Raw genomic sequence first — 21320 nt, 5'->3', positions numbered from 1 at the left:
ATGTAACTTGCTATGTCTTGTTTTAGCGACCTATTTGTCCCATCGTCTGTGCATCAACAGTGTGATCTCGATTGCAGAAATATTGTTACAGAGAAACATACCACAAAATGCACCGTAGTGACACCTAAGAAATCACCAAACACCCCAGAGCATATACCTTCCAGTAATCGTGCTTACAAGTCCTTATGCTGCCAAGGAAGAGGGCAGAAAAGATGACAACATTAACGAGGGCTAACCAGTGTTCTGGGGAAAAAAGAGTAAGGGGAGAGAGAGAACAATAACGAACAACCAATTTGTTTATTTACACGGAGTGTCAAATTTTGTAAGCATGTGCCGTTGTTGTGTGGGTTCAGCTTAGTTTGGGCATTTTTCTTCCGTGTTTGTTTCACGTCTGCGGAGGTGCGGGTGATTTAAAAACAGAGCAGTATCTCTCTCGCCAGGTGAACTTTGCCTGGCACGCTAGTTTCTTTCCAAAGCACGGTTGTTTCTGAAAGGGTGAACTAAAGAAGCGCAATGGAGCTGCTGGGGGTAGCAGCAACTCTCCTTCTTCTGTGTGGTTTGACCTGCTTGCTGGCCTGGCGGCAAAAGCTAAGAGGGCAGGCTCTTCGTCTGCCCCCTGGCCCCACTCCCTTGCCACTGGTCGGGAATATCTTGCAGCTCCGTGGAAAAACCTTAACCCAGGCCTTGTTGCAGGTGAGCCCCTCTTCCTTTTTCATGCATAAAGGTTGTTTTGTCAGGCAGGTTCTTGGGTAGGAGTTATTGATTGTCATTAGTGAACCGATACGGAGGATGGGACTCCCCAGAGTATTCAAGTTTTCATGCGGGAGTGGCCAGGGGCGTGGGGGGAGCTTCCCATTTTCCAACAACTGCCCTGGCATATAATGTTAGACTACATTATACACCAGGCGCGCAACGCCCATAGGGCGTATAATGTCTGGCCCTCTGTCTGTCTCAGCCCGGCTGATGCAGTTCGAGCTGCTGTGGGCTCGGCTGGGCCAAGTCTGGAGTGTTATCTCCGGCACGCCCGAGTTTTTCGCATTCCTTTGTAAACCGGTTATGGAGGCTTAGTTGTTTTTCTGCTTCCTGCCCCCCTGGGCCGTCACTCTGCCTATTCCTTACATTTGTATTTCACTTTTACTGCCATAGTGTGGGACTGCATTTCATGAAAGGGAATATAAAGTAGGGTTCCCAAAAGAAAAATGCCAGCCATTTGTTGTTTAAAGAGCCTGCCAAAGCCTCCTCATGACGTATAAACAAAATAGTATGTATTCATTTCTAATGTGACTTTTCTGTCTTTGTTCCCTTTAATTATTAGACATGGATCATTCAGGCAGCCCTAGAACAGAATTAAAAATGCTTTCTATTTATATTTGCTGTTCCAAGTATGCACAGATAAGTGCTGAAAATAGGCTTTAGGTGACTTCTTATTTTTGTACAGCCTGGGACATCAATATAATGAGCTGGCAAACCCTCATCACAAGACTGGAAGTTTTTTGCAGGATGAACACAATATTTATTTCCTCCCCCTTCGATCCCTGAACAGGGCCGGGCTGGGAACGCAAGCCGACCTTGGCGATTGAGTCAGACTGGCTGCTGCGTGGGGGGGGGTGGGGGGGGGGGGGCGCGTGGAAAACACTGCAGCAGCTTTTGGTACAGGGGGCCGATATTGCTGCAAAATCGCCCTCCTGTACCAAAAATGTCCCCCACCAGTCCAAAACCGGCACCCACCCTTCCTGTCCACTAGGAAAACACCTGGTGCTCGCTACGGCTAGTCCAGCCCTGACACTTAATAATGCCATAATAGCAATAGTTTAACACATCTGAAACCCTTCCCCAGCTCTCAATAACATGCTGAGTTACTTCAAGCGTCTGGGAATGCACCCTGCATTCAGACAAGTCACTCCTCATTTTCGCCCTTCACTTTTACACTCACCCTGCACTCACAGAGATCACAGTGCATTCACACTGATCACCATTCACCCTGCACTCACAGCAATCACGATGCTCTCACAGTGATCACCATGCACTCACACTGTTCACCCTGCACTCACAGTGACCACATTGCAATTATGCCACTTGCCATGAGCTCACACAGTTCTCCCTCCACTTACCCTGCGGTCACATGAGCACACCGCTCACTCTGCACTCACAGTGATCACTCTGCACTCTTAGTGCATTTGCGCTGTCCACCCTGTACCCCACCCTGCAGTCACACAAGCACACTACTCGCCCTGCACGCATGTGACACTTTACTCATCTGTCCCCCTCACTGCTCACTCTGCAATCTCACTCAAACAAGCCCCTCACTAACCATTCATTCATTCATCCCACTCTGCACTTACCTCCGTACCTAAATTCATATGGTCACCTCAATCACCCTGCAGTCACTCCTCCCACCCTACTGTTGCATCGCTCACCGTGCACTCACATGGGCAATCCTGTCACCCACACAGTGCAGAGGGTTAATTTGTCTGCTACAAAGAATGTGTACCATGCAGATCACAGAACTGAGTGTGAGTAAACTACGAGTAGCCCTATAAAAAAAATGAAATGTTTGTCAGAAAGGGTCTATAGAGAGATGAGGTACAATGTTGGTGAGTTGTAGTGAGGGAATTCAAGGAGAAGGAGGAAATGGGGAGAAGCGTCAAAAAAGACTGTTGCACTGTGCGCGACTAGTGCTAGGGCCAGCCCTGGCTGGGAGTCTCAGCCCCCCTCAAAGTTCGGGTATAGTTGCGCCCCTTGTTTTACGCAGTGGTCGAAGTGGGCGAGATTGGCAGGTCACAGCCTGCCCCAACTTTTTATTTAAAAAATGCGTCTCACGATGGCAGAAATAGCCAAGACCAATAGATAGGGCTTAGACGTTCAGGGACGGGCGGGGTGGGCAGTTCTTTTTCTTCTTGTCCAGAGAAGACAAGGACAGTGTCCACTTCTGCGGCTCTGTCGCTGGCAGCTGCCCCCTTTCCTCTTTTATCCTCTCTTTCTGCCTTGCTCCTCCTCACTTGCTGAAAACCGTGACTTCAAGAAACTGCTCTTACTGTAATGATGATAACAAGGACGCAATCTCCAGATGTATGAATAAGTCTTTATTCATTTAACACACACGGAGCGTCCTCCCAGGCAGGCGATGAACGGCAACTGTCTTACCGACATCGAATCCCCGCCCGTGAACACTCCATGCATCTGACTACATTCGAACAAACACAAACTACATCGCGCGCTAACCGCGCGATGCTTCACAAGTCCACCACTACACCACCTTCCCCCTTTTAAAAACACAAAACAAAATGTATTTAACATTTAAAGTAAAATCCTAAACATACTTAATATCTAATAAAACCCTCAAATTTCTTGGGCAATTTCAGTGCCCGACCCCTAGAGGTACAGGCACTAGAATTATGACATGATGTGGAGGAAACAGATTGGGTGTTAATGACTGACCCATGCTCAACACTTTGTGTTAAAACAGGTGGAACCGAACCCGCGGCTTCCTTCCCTGAATCTAACCACTGTTTCCACTCCGAATCATCTTCCACTTTCTTGTGATTATCGTGTATGATCTCTGCTTGACGCGGAGAAACTTTAACTAGATGCCTTTTATTCCACCAACCTTTGTTACCTACAAAAGCAGCCCCCTTACTGACTTTAAGCACCTGTTCAGGAGTAAGAAATTTCGATTCACCTTTCCTTACAAAGTTTGGGTTCTTGATCAACACCCAATCTCCAACCAGCACATCCATGCAATGCAATTTACATTTTTTATCAAACACATTTTTTCATCACGACCTGTTTTGACTTTACCCTCTCCGCAATTTCATTAAAGTTGACCTTATTTTCACCAGAAATCTTCTGTAGCCAAGAAGGAAAAAGAACAGTGTGTGCTTCTCTACCCCTTAATAAAGTGAAAGGAGCTACGCCAGTGGTACAATGTGGGGAAGTATTGTAATTCCAAATCTTTTGTTCAACAAAGGATGTCGCATCTAACCCAGAAGCAAGTGCTGATTGAATGCCCTCTTTCAGAACCTTATTACCACGCTCAACCAACCCGTTGGATGTGGGGGAATATAATGCAACCTTCAAATGTTTGACATCGGAATCCTTTAAAAATGAACACATTCTCTCTGAAACGAAGTGTGTGCCATTATCGGGAACTATCGTTTTCGGAAAACCCTCCAAATGAAAAAGTTTCCTCAAAAAATTGATAGTTGCATCAGTGTCCGGAGATGCCACAAAACTATGGTACATCCATTTCGAAAAATAGTCTACCGCTAAAATCACATACCTTTCGTCTTTATTAAGAATAGAATAAGGACCTGAAAAATCAAGACCAATTTTTTCCCACGGGCTACCTGGAAACTCTGTGGGGTGTAGAGGAGATTTGATGGTGCGCCAATGCTTGTCTGACAGCAAACAGACGGAACAGCAATCAATCATCTTTTTGACTTGGGTATCTAATGATGGCCACCAGTAATGCTGCTTGATTTTCATTATGGTTTTAGTCACCCCTAAATGTCCCAGATGCACCTCGTTGATAATTGAGGGCCGAAGGGAGGTCGGAGGAACAAATTTGTCACCGCGCCGAACAATCTTATTTTCCACCGAAAGTTCAGCAGCAACCTGAGCAAACACACGCAATTCCCCAGACAAGCACCTAGCATCAGGCCAAGAATGAGAGGAATACTCTACCACTTTCTGTAAAACCAAATCTTTTTCGCTCGCAGAACTCCAATCGGATTCAGATAGAGCAGACTTATATTCTTGAATTGCGTCCACAATAGCTACGCATTCAATCTCTTCAGAGACCGAATCTTCGTCATCATCTTTGTGCATTAATAATCTAGACAAACAGTCGGCACGAAAATTCTTACCGCCCTGTATGTACTTAATCTCAAAACAAAACTCTTGTAGTTTGGATACCAATCTCATTAATCTCGCCGACATGCTAGGTGAATTTACTTTACTAAAAATGTAAACGAGCGGTTTATGGTCCGTAACCAACTCAAACTTACGTCCCCAAATATACATTCTGAACTTGTGAACAGCCCATACGCATGCCAGTGCCTCCCTCTCGATGGTACTGTACTGTTGCTCAAACGATTTCAAGGATCGTGAGGCAAACGCTACAGTCTGTTCTTGACCCTCTACCTTTTGACTGAGAATTGCCCCGAGCCCATGGATACTAGCATCTACTGTTATACAAGAGAGGCAGTCATCTCTGAAAGCGTGTAACGCCTGAGCTGACACCACCATTTTTTTTACATCTTCAAAACAGTTGTCTAACTCAGTAGACCAATTGAAACTCTGTCCCTTCCTAAGCAGTGTGCGCAAAGGTTCTACAGCTTGGGCATAGCAAGGTACGAACCTAGCATAATATTCAGCTAGCCCAAGAAAGGAACGTAAGGCATCCTTGTCTAAAGGAGGCTTAGCGTCCTCAATAGCTCTGATTACAGAGAACTTGGGTTTAATTCCAAAACTTGATATGGAGTGACCCAAATAATCCAGTTCCTGCACGGCAAATTTGCACTTGTCCGCACGGACGGTCATGTTTCTAGACTTCAGGATAGAAAGTACTCTCCCCAAAATGACATTATGGTCATTCACAGATTTTGCGAAAACTAAAATGTCGTCCAAGTAACCTTGAACTCCCTCAACGTTACGAAAAAGGGTATCCATAAGCTTCTGGAAAACGCTGCCAGCGGAGACAAGACCGAACGGTAAACGTAAGAACTTGAATGCCCCGAATGGGGTGACGAAAGTTGTTAGCTCTTGCGAGTCTTTCGTCAACGCTACCTGATGGTACGCCGATCTTAAATCTATCAATGAAAACCATCTGGCCCCCCCGAGATTCGCTAACAACTCGTGAATCTTCGGCAGTGGGTGGCAATCCACAATAACATTTTTATTTAGCGCGCGCAAGTCGGCACAGAGTCTAATCTCGCCGGATTTCTTTTTTTTTTTTTTGAAAAACCTTTATTTAAAAATCAGGACACAGCTATTCGGCCGACAACCCGGAGGTTCGGCAGCATCGATGATTAGAAACAGTGATGCGTCCCCAGTAAAGTACAAAGAGAATTGCAAAGGTTCAATTTTAAACAAACATAAAAAGCACAGCAAACCCCAGCAAGGCAAGAACACTAAAAAACCATGGTGAGAGCCCCGAGGGGAGGCCAGACCCCACTCATCTACCAGTTACAAGATAGTGTAAGGAGGAAGAGGGGGGACAGCAGAGGCCCAAATAATTCACAAATCAGTCTGTGCTGGAAAGAAGGTCAGGGGGAAAGCTGTTCCTCGGGCGGTTCCAGATCAGGGGCAAGACATATTCCCCCCCTGTATTGATTCCACCGCCCCCAGATGGCGTGCCACTTCCGGGGGCGGCCTCTAGAGCAGTAGACTGTCTTCTCCCTAAACATGCTCCAGTCCATGTTCTCTTTCCACGCAGTCAGTGTGGGGGGCCCCGAGGAGCCCCACAATCGCGCGATATCCCTCTTAGCGACCATGTTACCCAGTGTCACCCATTGGGTCCGCGCTTCATCGAGGTCAGTGGGCCCCCAGATATTCAGGAGACAGCACCGCGCCTCCGGCTGCAGAGCAATGCCTGTCACCTCCCCCATTACTGCATGGACTCCCCTCCAGAAATCCACAATGACACCGCACTCCCAAATGATGTGCAGGAAAGTACCCACCATACCACACCCCCTCCTGCACAGGCCGTCCTCCGAGAACCCCATGTGGACCAGCCTTGGCCCCGTCACATACACTCGGTGCAGTATTTTAAGCTGCACCAGCCTCAGGCGCGACGGGATCGCGACCTCCTTAGGGGAAGAAACAGCTGACTGCCAATCCTCATCATCTAACTCGAGGCCATCACTAGTCCACTGGTCCCTCAGCCCCAGAAGCATGTCCGCCCGGACGTTTATAAGTTTCTTATATATGAGCGAGATTGTGCTTTCGGGCATGTGGCCATCAAAGACCCGGTCCTCCAAGGGAGAGGACTCAGGCACCTTCTCACCCTCCACAAGGACTGATCGGAGGGCGTGGCGCATCTGAATGTATCTGAAATACTCGGAGGGCCCCAGCTCATACTCAGTCTGCAACTCCTCAAAGGACTTCACCCTCCCCTTATGCAGCACATCACCCACCCTGGAGATGCCAATCAGGTCCCACTTATCAAAACCTTTTGAATGCCAAAGCCTTCCCAATCTCTCCGATTCAAACAACGGGGTAGCGAGGGTGAGCTTATCCTTCCAGCCCAGCGAGTCAGTTGCCATCTTCCACACCCGCACTGCCACAGCGGTGGGCCCCGTGAGGGACGAGTCTAGGGATCGCGAGTACAACGCCCTGTAATAGTTACCAGCACGCAGCAACCACCTGTCCATGGCATACCCAGGGCTGAGAGCAGGGCCATAAAGCCCATGATTGATCGCGCTCAGCTGTGTGGCCCAATAGTACCGACGGATATCTGGGAGCGCAATGCCCCCGTCGTACCATGGAAGCGTCAGCTTTGCAATAGCAATTCGCGGCCGCCCATCCCACAGCAACGTCCGTTGGAGGCCTTCGACCTCCCGAAAGTATATGGCCGGCACCCAATCCAAGGTATTCTGTAAGGCGTAGAGAAAGCGGGGGAGAGACATCATTTTGAACAGGGCCGCACGCCCAACGAGGGAGAGCGGCAGCCTCCGCCAACCTTCAACATCGCGCCTCAGGCGTGCCAGGGGGGGGAGCAGATTCTTCTCATAGCGCACAGCCGAGTCCATGGAGATAAAGATCCCCAAGTACACGAAACCCTGCTGGGCGATCTGTATCGAACATGTTCTAGGGATCGGTGGAACCTCGCCACTAAGAACATACAAGTACGATTTGCTCCAATTGATGACGAGACCCGAGTTCCTACCAAAAGATGTGAGTACGTCACAGACCACTATAAGTGACTTCTTGGGTGAGGCAAGATACAACAGGATATCATCGGCATAGAGCGAAATACGGTCCTCGTGTTCAGGCGACCACCGAAGGCCCCGTATATCCGGGTGCCAACGTATCCACGCAGCCAGCGGCTCAAGGGCGAGGGCGAACAACAGAGGCGACAGGGGGCAACCCTGCCGAGTACCCCTTCCAAGCTGAAACGGAGTCGACGCCCGTCCATTCACCACAACACTAGCTAGCGGCCCCTCGTACAGCAACCTCACCCAGCTCACAAAACCGCTGCCAAAACCGAACTTGGCCAGCACGGCCCACAAGTATGCCCACTCCACCGTGTCAAAGGCCATCGTGGCATCAAGAGACGCCACAATAGCCGGTTCACGCAACGTGCCCGCCCTGGCGATTACGCCATGAAGACGCCTAAGATTCAGCGCTGTGTTTCGGTGCGGGATGAAGCCGGATTGATCCGGGTGGACTAAGTCGCCAAGTACCCTAATCAAACGGGTCGCCAGGAGTTTAGCCAGAATTTTTGGCTCCGCGTTAAGAAGTGAAATAGGCCGATATGAGGCGCACTTATCGCGGGGTTTACCCTCTTTGTGTATGACCACAATCGCCGCCAGTCGCTGATCCAACGGGAGGGCCCCACCCCCCCGCGCCTCCAAAAACATGGCGCGCAGGTGAGGGGCGACCCTATCCGGGAACAGCTTGTACAGGTCGATCGGCAAGCCGTTCGGTCCCGAAGCCTTACCCGAGTTTAACGCGCGGATAGCCCCCGCCACCTCGTCGACCGTTATGTCACCATCCAGATCGTCCCTATCTATAGCAGAGAGGCAGGGCAACTCGATATCACGGAGGAGGTCACACGAGTCCTCGGTTGGGCTATCCGACGCAGAGGCATAAACCTTACAGAAATAGTCCGAGAAGCTCTTTACAATCCCCTCAGGTTCCACAATCGCCTCTCCCCTCTCTCCCGTCAACTCTGGCACCACTCTATTGACCCGTTCTTTTTTGTCCAGCCACGCCAGGAGTTTCCCTGCCTTATCACCAACATCATACAGTCGGCCCTGCTGTTCCCTACTGAGGGTCTTAGCGGCGTTCGTCACCAGGTCTTTATACTCAGTTTGCTTCAAACAAAGCTCATGCAGTGAGGACTCTGTAACCTCCTCCTCCATCGCTCCCTCCAGAGCCGCGATCTCCTCCTCCACCTGCAGAATCTCACCATCTCTACGCCTCTTTGCAGCCACTACTAGGGAGAGGGCCTCCCCCCGAAGCACGGTCTTAAAAGCTTCCCACAGCGACACTGCCGAGTCAACGGTTCCCTGATTGTCCTTGAAAATTTTTTCTACCTTCTTAACCAGGGCGCTGCGCATCTTGGGGTCTCGGAAATACCAAGGGTTGATAGGGGCCACCCTTCCTCCTCCCTCCCGACCTAGATCCAGCCGGATCCACACTGGCGAGTGGTCAGATATACCGCGCGCCATGTGCCTCGCCTCGGATACCAACGAGGCATGCGCGGCCAGAGTGAGCAGGTAATCAATCCTGGAGAGGCTACCACGTGCCCCGGAGTGGAACGTGTACTGGCTCTGTGTGGGGTGCCGGAGCCGCCAGCAGTCTATCAGACCAAGCGTGTCTAGGAAGTCTGGAAGCCATTTCTGAGCCCCCCCTGTGTCTCTGGGCGGGTGTCTATCCAGCAGGCCGGAGCAAACAGCGTTGAAATCCCCTCCCACCACAAGCATTCCCCCCGGGAGATCCAGCAGGGCCCTACCCAGATCTGCAAAAGTGGAGGCCTGCAGGGCAGGCGGGACATAAACCGAAACTAAAACCACAGTCCGTCCTTCCCACCGCCCCGCCACCGCCACAAACCTCCCCCTATCATCAGCAATGGTGGAGTCCACCTCAAATGGCAACGAAGCTCTAACTAGGATGCCCACACCCCTGGACCCAGATGAGAATCCTGAATGTGCAACGAATTTATACCCCTTCCTATTCAGGGCATAGCACGTATTTCCTATAAGATGCGTCTCCTGCAGCAGGGCAACATCCGGCATTGATCGTTTCAAAAATTGCAAAACAATCCCCCGCTTAATGCGATCCCCCCAACCCATTAACATTCCAGCTTATAACACTTAAGCCCCTACCCCCATCCTCCAACGAAAAGAGGCCCACCCCACACCCGAGGAGCCACCATGGAACAGCCCTGGATATAAGCATCATGCCTTGCAGAAATAAACCCCCCAACAACAACCCCAAAATCCCTAAAACTCCCCCCACCCTGCACCCCTGCTGCAGCTTACAAAGCCCCCCCAACTTGCGGTGTGCCTGTCGCCCTACAAAAACAAAAAGTCTACAAAAAGTACCCTAAGGGAGGAAAAGAGCAACCCTCGTCCTCCCGCAACCCTCCACAGTTACTGCACTCTATGCAAGTCTTCAAGTATAGTCAAATCAAGTCAGACCGGCCCCGAGATGTCAGCCCTGCCCATCCCGGCCACTGTCTCCATCCTCGGCTGTGTCGTCCCCCGTCCGTCGCCGGGGCAAAGTGTCCAGCCATTCGTCGGCCATAACAGGAGAGTCAAAAAAGAATGTCCGATCATCGTGCACCACCCGCAGTCTGGCAGGGAAGAGCATGGCATACTTCAGGTCTCTTTCCCGGAGCCGCCGCTTCACCCCCAGAAAGCCCTGTCTCTGCCTCTGCACCTGCTGGGTGAAGTCCGGATAGAAATTCACCGACGCGTTCTGGAAGGGGACCGGGCCCGTCACCCTCGATGCTTGCAGAATAGCGTCCCGATCTCGAAAGTGAAAGAGCCGGGCCACGATCGGCCTCGGCGGGGCACCCGCCTTAGGCCTCCCGCCCGGCACTCTATGGGCCCTTTCCACCGCAAAGAACTTCCCAAGGCCCTTGGGCTTCAGATGGTTGAGGACCAGGTCTTCAACAAGCAGGTCAACCGAAGCCTCATCCGAGGACTCCGGGACCCCGATAACGCGCACATTGTTGCGCCTGGCCCGGCTCTCAAAATCCTCCAGCCGGCGGGCGACGAGATCACTCTCGGACCTCAGCTTACGAACCTCGGTCTGCAGTTCCGTAACATCGTCAGTGAGGCCCGTGGTCTTGAGGTCCAAGTTCTTAACCCGTTCATTCGTTTTGCCCAAGTCCGCACGGATCAGGTTGACATCCACCTTATGCGCCAGGGCCTCAAACTGCCTCCCAATCGAAGTCTGCATCCCCTCGAGCGCGCCCATGACATCCTGCAGGGAGAGCTCCGGGGCCACAGGCGAGTCCTCCTTCTGGGCATCCGGCACCTGGCTCGATCCACTCGGTGATCCCTTTTGCAGAGCATATCGGTCCATGCTGTTGACTTGGGTGTAGGTTCCCCGCCTGGTAGACTTAGGCTTCTGCCGATCCCCTTCTGCTTTGCCCGACATGGTTGACTCCAAGCAGGTCGGTTCAGTTAAGACGGGTCCCTCTCAAGGAGAGGAATAAGGAGTGATCAGTTCTACCGTGGACCGCCAGAGTAGCCTACAGAGCGTCCCCGGGGTAATAAAGCCATCCAGAGCTCTCCAGTAGCAGGGCTGACAAAGGGAGCGAAATCGAAAGTGAAAGTGCGGGGACCTCCGTCCGGCAGTTCACACCTCGCCTGGCCGTTGTTGTTCAACTAGGAGTCGGGCATCCAGCCAACTCTAGCCCCTGGCTTCCCCGGGAGATAGGCCGCAGTCTTCCGCCAGGTGTAAGTCCGGTTCCCGGTGGACGATCCGACCGCGGGTAGCATCAATCGGCTTCCTGACCAATCATCTACACGATGCCATGCATGCAGACAGGATTAAAGACAGGATAGTCGACGGAGGGCGCGAGGGTCTCGGGAGCCCTAAGCTCACGCGGCCATCTTGGTCAAGCGCTAGGCTCCTCCCCCCTCGCCGGATTTCTTGCGTGCTACTACAATGGGAGCCACCCACTGTGAAGAGTCGGTAGCCTCAATAATCCCTTGATCACATAGGTTTTGCAAAGTATGCTTCAATTCGTCCTTGACACTCAAAGGAACAGAGCGTACTTTATGCGTGATTGGCTGGGCACCGGGGACTAATCTCATGTGATATTCAAATCCTTTGACCAAACCCACTTTCTCGTTAAAAACCTCTTTAAACTCAGAAAATATTTTTTCTACTTGTACATTGTGCTTGTTGCCGGTAATCACAATTCCAATGCTCCCAATTCAAGATGGCGTCGCGGCACGTGATGACGTCGATCCGCCGAATCAGACACCAGCGCACAGTACATGAAGTGACGTCTGGGAGCTGAGCGCGTGCCGGCTGGGTGCTCCGAGTGCTCCGCACAAATTACTAGACAAAGACCACGTACCTCCTTGTACCCTCACCACACAGGCGGCAGGCCAGCGTTTCTTGACTTGTAACGCGATTCTGCAGCTCCTGCTTCGAAGACGGCGAAAGGATACAGGTACGATGGCTTATTCGTAAAATTCGGAAATCCTCCTTTGCGTGGGTATGTGGGTGGAGTCGCTCGTCGCCAAATGTAATGATGATAACAAGGACGCAATCTCCAGATGTATGAATAAGTCTTTATTCATTCAGGCAGGCGATGAACGGCAACTGTCTTACCGACATCGAATCCCCGCCCGTGGACACTCCATGCATCTGACTACATTCGAACAAACACAAACTACATCGCGCGCTAACCGCGCGATGCTTCACAAGTCCACCACTACACTTACTCTATCTTCCCTCTCCTTTCTTTCATCTGTTGAAGAATTCCAAGATGGCGGCGGAGTAACAGCTCGAAGCTGATGCTCCGCCGGGTCAGGCCCAAAATTAGCAGGAAACCCGTCCTTGTAGGGGGGCAATTCTCCTTCTGAAGTGTTGGAGGGCCTGTCCGACTGGCAGGGGGGGTCTGCAGAAACCTGATCCCGGAGGAACAAAGCTACCGCTTCAGCTCCAGTCTCCCGTCCCTCCCGCTGCCATGCTGGAGCCTGGGGGAATAACATGAGATGCTGCGCTGGCGGCTGCCCACACCGACATGGCAAACATTAATGAGGTCGCACCGATCCTATGGAAAGGAGGTTTAAAGAAGAACCTTCGGCATCCGCGCAGTATGAAGAAATTCGTCGGACAGTGGACCGATGCGGCGCGACCCAAGATGGCTCTATTCTGACCAACGCTCCGCGGCTAGCCACGGGCCGGGGGCAGGGACCGAGACAGGTCCGAGTTGGATTGAGCAGAGACCCCACGGCACCTCTTGGAGACAAAGTAGGGACGATCCCAGGAGTCCAGCAAGCGGGAAACCGGAGAAGAGCTGTGGGAGTCGCGAGCATTGGAGGGCCCGGCGGCCGTGAATAAAAGTGACCACGGAGGGGTGAGTTGGCTTCTGGAGCCCCCGGGACTCACCAGCGCTGGGCATATTCCTCTGGAGTGCAGGGGGTACAAGAACACGGCCACAGTAAAGGAGCAATAGCACATATCTCTGCCTGCCTCACCCTAAAATGGCAGTCACCATCCCTCACACAGGAGGAGTGCAGGATGCTTCCCTGTAGTCCCATGGGGGTAAGGAGGACTGAAGTAAGGCTCCCTGTAATGCCTTGGGCAGATGTGAAGAAGTCACAGCATCAGTGATACACAGGTGCACATAGCCATTGCCTGACCTTAATTTGGCCGCCATGTGACATTATTACCTCAAGGGGACCACCATTTCAGGCACTAATCATGCCTGATCGTCGGACTCTGCACAGTGGGGGCCCAGAGTGCTTTATATCCACATTCAAACCCACACCATCCTAAATCCAATCACACACTTGGAGTCTCTTACCACCCCGTATTCATTTTTGCCCCGGGAAACAAAGGCCTTCCTCTGTCCTGAAAATGGATGAGTCCAGGGGGCTCCATATCGGACCGCCCCAATGGGACTGGAATACCGCTGGCGTAACTGCCTAGGATCGGTCTTCCCCGATTCACCAAAGACTCTTTGCGAGGTATACCTTCATCAATCTACTATCAGCCTACGCTCGCCCCTCGACTCAAACAATGGCAGACGCGCCCGCACCTTATCCAGCACCTGCATCCCACTGAAATGCTGTGCAACCACATTGACTGGCACCCACCTGACAATTGATTCGGCTGGACTCTTGACTGCAACTTGGTGTAATCACTCTGTGGCTGCAGTCGGGGCTGTGCAGACTTCCACAGGTCCTCGTCACTCGATTGGGAACCGGCGACAGAGACTCATCCCTGAGACGCGCTGGTACGATCGCGGCTCCTATTGGATGGCTTAAGCTGATGCATACTTACAGATACCAGCGCCTAATCACCCCTGGTAGGCGCTTATTGTTAATCTACAGCCCTTATCAGCCATATAGCCTATGGCAGCCAAAGACATGATGGCGCCGGTGCGGGGGGCCCGATGCCCTGGAGCTGCTGCAAGACTCTGAAGTGGACGTACTTTACCCCGAATCTCCCTAAATTAAGTTGCCTGTCCTCCACATCTTAAGGTTTTCCACCCTGGGACCCATTTCAAATTATTTCAGACAAGAATCATAATGAGGGCCCATAGATAGTGGGGCAGCAGACCTGGCAACTTTGTCCGATGCCTGGTGGAGCTACGTAAGTAGGTATAGAGGAGATGGGCTGTGGATCACCCCCTCTGCCATCACCTACCCAGCCGGACATTGGACAGACTTTCATTCGTCTCTCCGCCGTGTCTCCTTTCCTCCCCCGCCTTCCGATGAATCAGCCGGCTTGTTTGACTTTCACTTTGTCTTTTTGGTTCTCCTTAACTACTTTCCCCCTTGTCTGTCTTTCCTGACCTTATCTTCATTCCAAACCCATTTTAGTCTTCCCCTCTTCCTTCTATACCCCATAGGATGTGTGTATATCTTAAGCTATTGAAGGACTGGGCTATTCTAAGGCCCAGCGGTGCCAGGGGACAACACCTGAAACCTTCGTGGGTTACCTGTTCCGGCGTATAAACACAGAGACACGAGACACTTCCTGCGGCGTCAAAGATCAGCGTTTATTTACTGCAGGGATACAGAAATCGCAAGAAGTACACAACGTGTAGGTTCTGAGAGACTGCTTCGAATTGCAAAAGTGGATCGCTCCTTTTATACACATTTTGGTCATAGCACAACATGGCAAACAAAGGTTACGACTCAGTTCCCACAATAAACTTCAAAAAGGGTCGCATTCATGTTTCAGAAGCCCGTAACATAATTACAGCAACATTGCCGGTTCCCAACTGTAAAAACACGTTATCCCCACATTTAGCACATTCCATTCTGACTGTAAACACATTAAGAGAAGGGACAGAAACAGATGCAAAGGAAGAACAAGGATGCACAATAGATTGAAAAAGAGTGTAGAGAGTAATAACAGAAACTTGATTTGCAGGATCAAAGACCTCGTGCCTAATGCATGCATGACTGAAACAATAGACTGGCACGGCAAGATGAGCCTTAAGCGGGGCCATCTGCCTTTGCCGTGTCATTTCCCTTATCATAAAAGACACCCTCAAAGAAACACGTGTCCTTCGTGAAAGCTTGGGAATCCCAGGGTCACAGAGCGGACAAGGTCCGTTCGCTGGCTACTTGAGGGCAAGAAACAAAATGGATGCCGCATCTAAAATGGAACCCGAGGGTTCGGATGGACATACCTAGAAATGAGACGATCCGTACATAGTAGCGTAGCGAAAACGCGTACACCCACTAAACTCGTCATTTGCGGTTCGTAGATACCAAACTCGTCCATATTCGAACACACCCAAAAAGTGTCGTTCCGATTCACACGGAACCTCAGACGCTCCTTTTGCCCTCATGTAGGCAAGCACTAGTCGAGATCAGAATCGATTTCGATATTCATCAGATCGTTCAGCTGTTGCTGGAACATCATTCTATTCATCAATGTCTCCTTGGTAACAGATGGCCGTCTTATACACGTTGTAGCACAGAGACTACATAAGGCAGGACCACACTGCACACAAAGACAACACGTGAACAGAAACGTCACAACAACCCCTACGATCATCAGAATCTTCCAGCCCCAAGTGGATATCAGGCCCCAAAACCATCCTAGAAGTGTCCAATTACCTTCGTCCACGTGTATGGACTCGGAAATCTTATGTAACTTCGAGATGGCTTGGTAAACAGTTGGAGCGTTGTCAGGAATGAAAATGCAACAGCTCGAATGGATAACTTTGCACACACCCCCTCTATCTGCAAGAACAACGTCTAGAACCATACGGTTCTGCAACGTCATAAGTCTATCCGCCTGAAGTTCAGCTGTTAAATTACCACGAGCACTCGCAGTTATGTTAGCAGTCGACTCTACCACACGGGTCAACTGTCTTAGGTTCCTACTATTAACCATAGGTCCCCAAAACGGCAAGAAACCCTTAAAGAAGTCTCCTGCATCTTGACCGGCAGTATCCTCTTCGCTAATAACGCCTCTCACAATTCTAGTCTTGTGATAGTCTGAGGCAACTGTAAAAGTCGGTGGCAAAAGATTCGCAATATAACAGGTACCCGAGAAGTCACGGGGCAACCATGTATATGCACGTTCATAACATACAAAATAGGTATCCTTGGCAGTCAGAAAAACAGGGGAAGAGAGCATCGGTAGAACATACGTATCAGTACAAGCACTGTTCCCCAGCTGTGCTCTCGGATTTCGACCCAAACCTTTCAAGCAGAAATTACCGAGGTGAGGTACGATCCATATTGGAGACGAGCTCTTAAGCTGTCTGTCACCCACTGACGTACTATACTCAGCCTCACTCGGGTCCTTATAGGCTTGCACCTCTTCATCTGGAATAAGCGATGCATCAAAAACATCTCTATCTAAATCCGCAATCGCTATCGCCAAAGGCTTGTGGTATGGACCAGGACCAAAGTTTGCAGCGCGTGGCTCTCGACTGGGGTAGGAATCTAGTGCACTACGGAACATAGTTTGGAATGCTCGAGCTGACCCTTGGGAGCTATAAGGAAGAACCAGATACGGAATACCCCTATCCATGGTATGTGGCATTAACCCACACACCCAACAGTTGGTAGTATTCATCACCAACTGATGCTGATGTAGGAGTTGAACGAAGGAGTTATTCATGAATTCCGCACGTCTAACCTGTTCATGTTGGGGCAGAGGATGAAAGGAATGTGGAGAAACAGTAGTAATAGAGCTTGGTTTAGGAGAAAGAGTAGGTGAAATGGAAGGCAGTAACGACTGTATTCCAAAATACACTCCACCCACCAATAGCATAAGCACAGTCAGAAACAGTAGGAATACCTGAAACAGAAAACATTTCGTTCGTACAATCTTGTGCAATTTTGATCTTTGCGCCGACATCCTTTCTACTTCCAACAGCTTAGAGAATGCCATCCTCTAAAAACCGTCCGTGACGTACTTGACGCACTTCGTTCTGAGTAGCGATTACCAATTCCCAGGAGTTCCCAGGAGTCGATAAAAGTAACCAACCTAGTGTCAGAAACCTACTAAACAGAAGGGAGTACCCGCACGGCCCTACGGTCAACCGGGATGATAGGTTTTCATAAACACTCGGCTCAGTACAAATCTCTTTAGCTGTGAAAAACGCACATAAAAAGAAACTCAAAAAAGGATGTAATTGTGTGTAGTGTTCGTGGCAACAGAAAAGGAAAATATAAGAAAAATGTTATTAGTCTCTGTTACGTGGGCGAAGAAAATATCGATTTCTTCCAGGTCGAGTCTGTTCTTCAAATAATTGTTCAGCTGGTGAAACAGTGTTCAGTCGATTGGATGATGATTCAGACCTCGAATTCTCTACAACTGTCGACTCAACAGGTGTGTCTGGCTGCAATGAATTGTCTCCTACAGGTTGAGCATCGCTAAACGGCACAAAGCATAGAGGGGTCTCAGTTTCCGTTGCCGCAATACCAGTTCTCACCCAACTATCTGTTGGTGAAGGGATCGGCACCTTCTTGGTATGGCCGGCGTGTACCCAGTTCTTTCTGCCTTCCAACCGACTGCAGTCCTTGTGGCCAATAGCACTTGAAAGGGTCCCACAAATCTGGGCTCCAAGTTGCGTTTCCAGCCAAAATTTCGGGAAACGACCCAGTCACCCGGTTGGAGCCGATGTCCAGGACCTTCTGTCTGTGCCGGCAAAGCTTCAAAGACCTGTTGATGAATTAACCTCAGTTTAGTAGTCAGATCATGAAGATAATCAATCAGCATTGGATACTCAAGACTATCAAAGGCCTTAGGTCTCGGAACTCCCCAAATGTTCGCAGGGCGGCCGAACACAATCTCATATGGGCTGAGCCCTACTCGAGAGTGTACAGTCGCTCTGGTTGATAGGAGAGCCAGAGGCAAGGCATCAGGCCATGACAACCCAGTCGTAGCTTGTATCTTTGCAAGTTTCAGCTTCAGAGTACCATTATACCCTTCAACCAAACCCGCTGCCTGGGGATGATTGGCGCTATGGAATTTCTGTCGAATTCCAAGGCCCTTACACACACTCTGCATCACACTTCCCACAAACTCGCTTCCGTTATCTGACCACACAATCCGTGGCATTCCATACCGAGGGAAGTATTCCTTCAGTAGGACTTTCGCTGTGGACAGAGCAGTATTATCCTTAAGAGGATAGGCATCGATCCATCTGGAGAACGCACAAACCACAACTAAAACATACTTCAGATTATTGCATCTCTCCATATGGATGAAGTTCAGTTGGATAACCTCAAAGGGACAGGCAGGAGGAGCAAAATGACCAGGTGGAGTGGGGGTGCCCTTGCCAGGATTATGCATCAAACACACCATACAATTTTTAACCACTCTCTCAGCACACTTAGCAATACCATCATTCTTCCATACAGGAGACAATAACTTGCCTATACCTTTCGCACTAATGTGTGACAACCCATGAGCCATAGTCACGACAGCCAATACATAAGCATCCGGTAACATCCACCTCTGACGTTCCGACAAGTCAACCCAACATCCATGCATGTCCAACTTTCCCGTACTTTCTTTCCACTTGGTTCTTTCAGTTTCAGTGGCCTCATTCTGAATTGCTTTCACACTCTCAACAGTGTCTTCACACATACCAGTCTCCGTCGGCCACCTCACTGAACTCGTAACATACATTCGGGTTGCAAGATTCTTAGCCGTTTCCTTGGCAATCTCGTCCGCAAATGCATTACCACGACCAACATCATCCGTAACCTTTCGGTGCGCACTACATTTAACAATCGCTACCTGTTTAGGCAATGTAAGTGCATCCAAAAGATCATTCACGAGCTGCCCGTGTTGGATCTTCGTACCATGCGATGTCATAAATCCTCTTTCTCTCCACAATCGACCAAAACTATGCGCAACACCAAATGCGTACTGACTATCGGTGAACACATTCACTCGCTTTCCCTTAGACACAACACACGCTCTTGTGAATGCAATCAATTCTGCCGCTTGGGCTGAATTCTGACTCAATCTCGCGGTTTCCACAACTGTGCTCAACGTCACTACAGCATATGCAGTCGTCACATCACCATTCGGCAACTTAAAACATGAACCATCAACATACAAAGTGCCATCGGGATCTGTCAACGGAGTGTTTTTCAGGTCCACACGACCCTTCGTTTCTTCCTCAGTTCGTAAGTAACAATCATGTGGTGGTACATCATCTGATTCCATATTAATCGGCAACAATGTCGCCGGATTCAGCACATTACAACGCTTGATCTGTATATGACTTGCCAAAAGGGTCAACTCATACCCGGACAACCTTGCACTCGTCAGATGTTGAGTTTTTGTCCGATTCAGGAGAGTGTCAACTGCATGCGGAACCATCACTATGAGCATATTATCCATGACCAGACCTGCGGATTGTCGAATAGACACCGCAGCTGCCGCTGTCGCCCTCAAGCAACTTGGCAACGCTCTAGCTACCGGGTCTAAGGTCGAGGAAAAATACGCACATGGACGCTGCTTACCACCGAATTGTTGCGTCAAAACACTCAACGCACAACCTTCTCTCTCGTGAACGTATAGTGTAAATGGCTTACTGTAATCAGGAGTACCTAACACAGGAGCCGAACACAACGCATCACGTAGTTCAGAAAAACTTTTCTGACACTCTTCCGTCCATGGCAAAGCAGTCGAAACGTCCTTGCACGTGAGAGCTATCAATGGCTTAGCTAACAGTGAAAAATTTGGAATCCACTGTCTGCAGTATGACGTGATACCTAAAAAGGCACGCACATCTCTCTGAATTGTTGGCACAGTCATTCGAGCAATTGCTGCAATTCTTTCAGGGGTCAACCTTCTTCCCGCCTTTGACAATAAGTGACCTAGATAGGTTACTTCTTGACAACAATATTGTAATTTAGAAGGTGACACTTTGTGATGTAAGTCACATAGATGCTGTAACAGTGACACTGTAGCAGTTTTGCAAATCTGTTCAGTGTCAGCAGCTACCAACAGATCATCGACGTACTGAATCAAAGCCGCACCAGCCGGCAACACAAACGCATCAAGTTGACTCTTAAGAGCTTGGCTGTAGATCTATGGACTCTCACTGTAGCCCTGAGGTGCGCGTTTGAACCTGAAACTGCGACCACCTAATGAGAAACCGAATAAATCTCTACTTTCCTCAGCAATCGGAATGTTAAAGAACGCATTCTTCAGATCGATTACCGAGAACCATGATGCAGAAGCTGGAATCAGAGTCAGCAAAGCTGTAATGTCAGGCACCACGGGAAACTGTGGAACAACAATTTTATTCACCTCCCTTAAATCAATAACAAAACGATACACAGGAGGCTTAGATGGATCAGTTTGTTTCAAAATAGGTAACACAGGACTATTACACACGTTACCTCGTGTTTCCTCGATGACATCGTTATCGATCAAATCGTAAATGATCGCTAATAGTGCTCGTTCACCATCAAGAGAGATACGATACTGGGGAATGCGTGGCAGTCGCACATTTGATTTCAATTGAACAACATAAGGTGGTATATCCAGCAGGCACACGTCATTGGGACCTGTCGCCCACAAAGAATCAGGAAGAGAACTCAATCCCGGTGCGAGCTTATCAGTCGACAGATACATGGGGGAGATCACTCTCTGACCCAATGTAAGCTCCACTCCCGCAGGAGAACAGTACAACGTCGCATATAACCGCTTCAATAAATCCAGGCCCAAAAGATTCTCACCACAACCAGTAGTCAAAATCAAGGGAGCCTCTAACTCACGAGACCCAATGGTAAGGGGCAAAGGGCTAGAAACTGGATTGCGAACGGGGGCGCCAGAGAATCCAACGGAAACATTCGTTAAGCCAGACAAAGGCGCGCCAGGGAGTTTCGAATGAATGATGGAACTTTTCGCTGCACCAGTGTCCAACAGAAAAGGCTCAACTACGCCCAATGTAGCAACTG

General features: G+C 49.9%; 1 protein-coding gene across 1 annotated transcript in view; it reads left to right on the top strand.

Annotated features, from left to right (window-relative positions):
- The first annotated feature begins 379 nt into the window (after positions 1-379).
- LOC146798068 (cytochrome P450 2G1-like) overlaps positions 380-21320 on the top strand; it is a 592985-nt gene continuing 572044 nt past the window's right edge. The window contains exon 1 of the mRNA XM_085625289.1: positions 380-693. Within this exon, the coding sequence (XP_085481415.1) occupies positions 514-693 (180 nt within the window). The 5' untranslated portion in view covers positions 380-513. The remainder of the gene's footprint in view (positions 694-21320) is intronic.

Source organism: Triturus cristatus, chromosome 9, assembly GCF_964204655.1.
Source record: "Triturus cristatus chromosome 9, aTriCri1.1, whole genome shotgun sequence".
Taxonomy (NCBI): domain Eukaryota; kingdom Metazoa; phylum Chordata; class Amphibia; order Caudata; family Salamandridae; genus Triturus; species Triturus cristatus.
The sequence above is the reverse complement of the archived record's forward strand: the minus strand, read 5'-3'. Positions and strand labels throughout refer to the sequence as shown.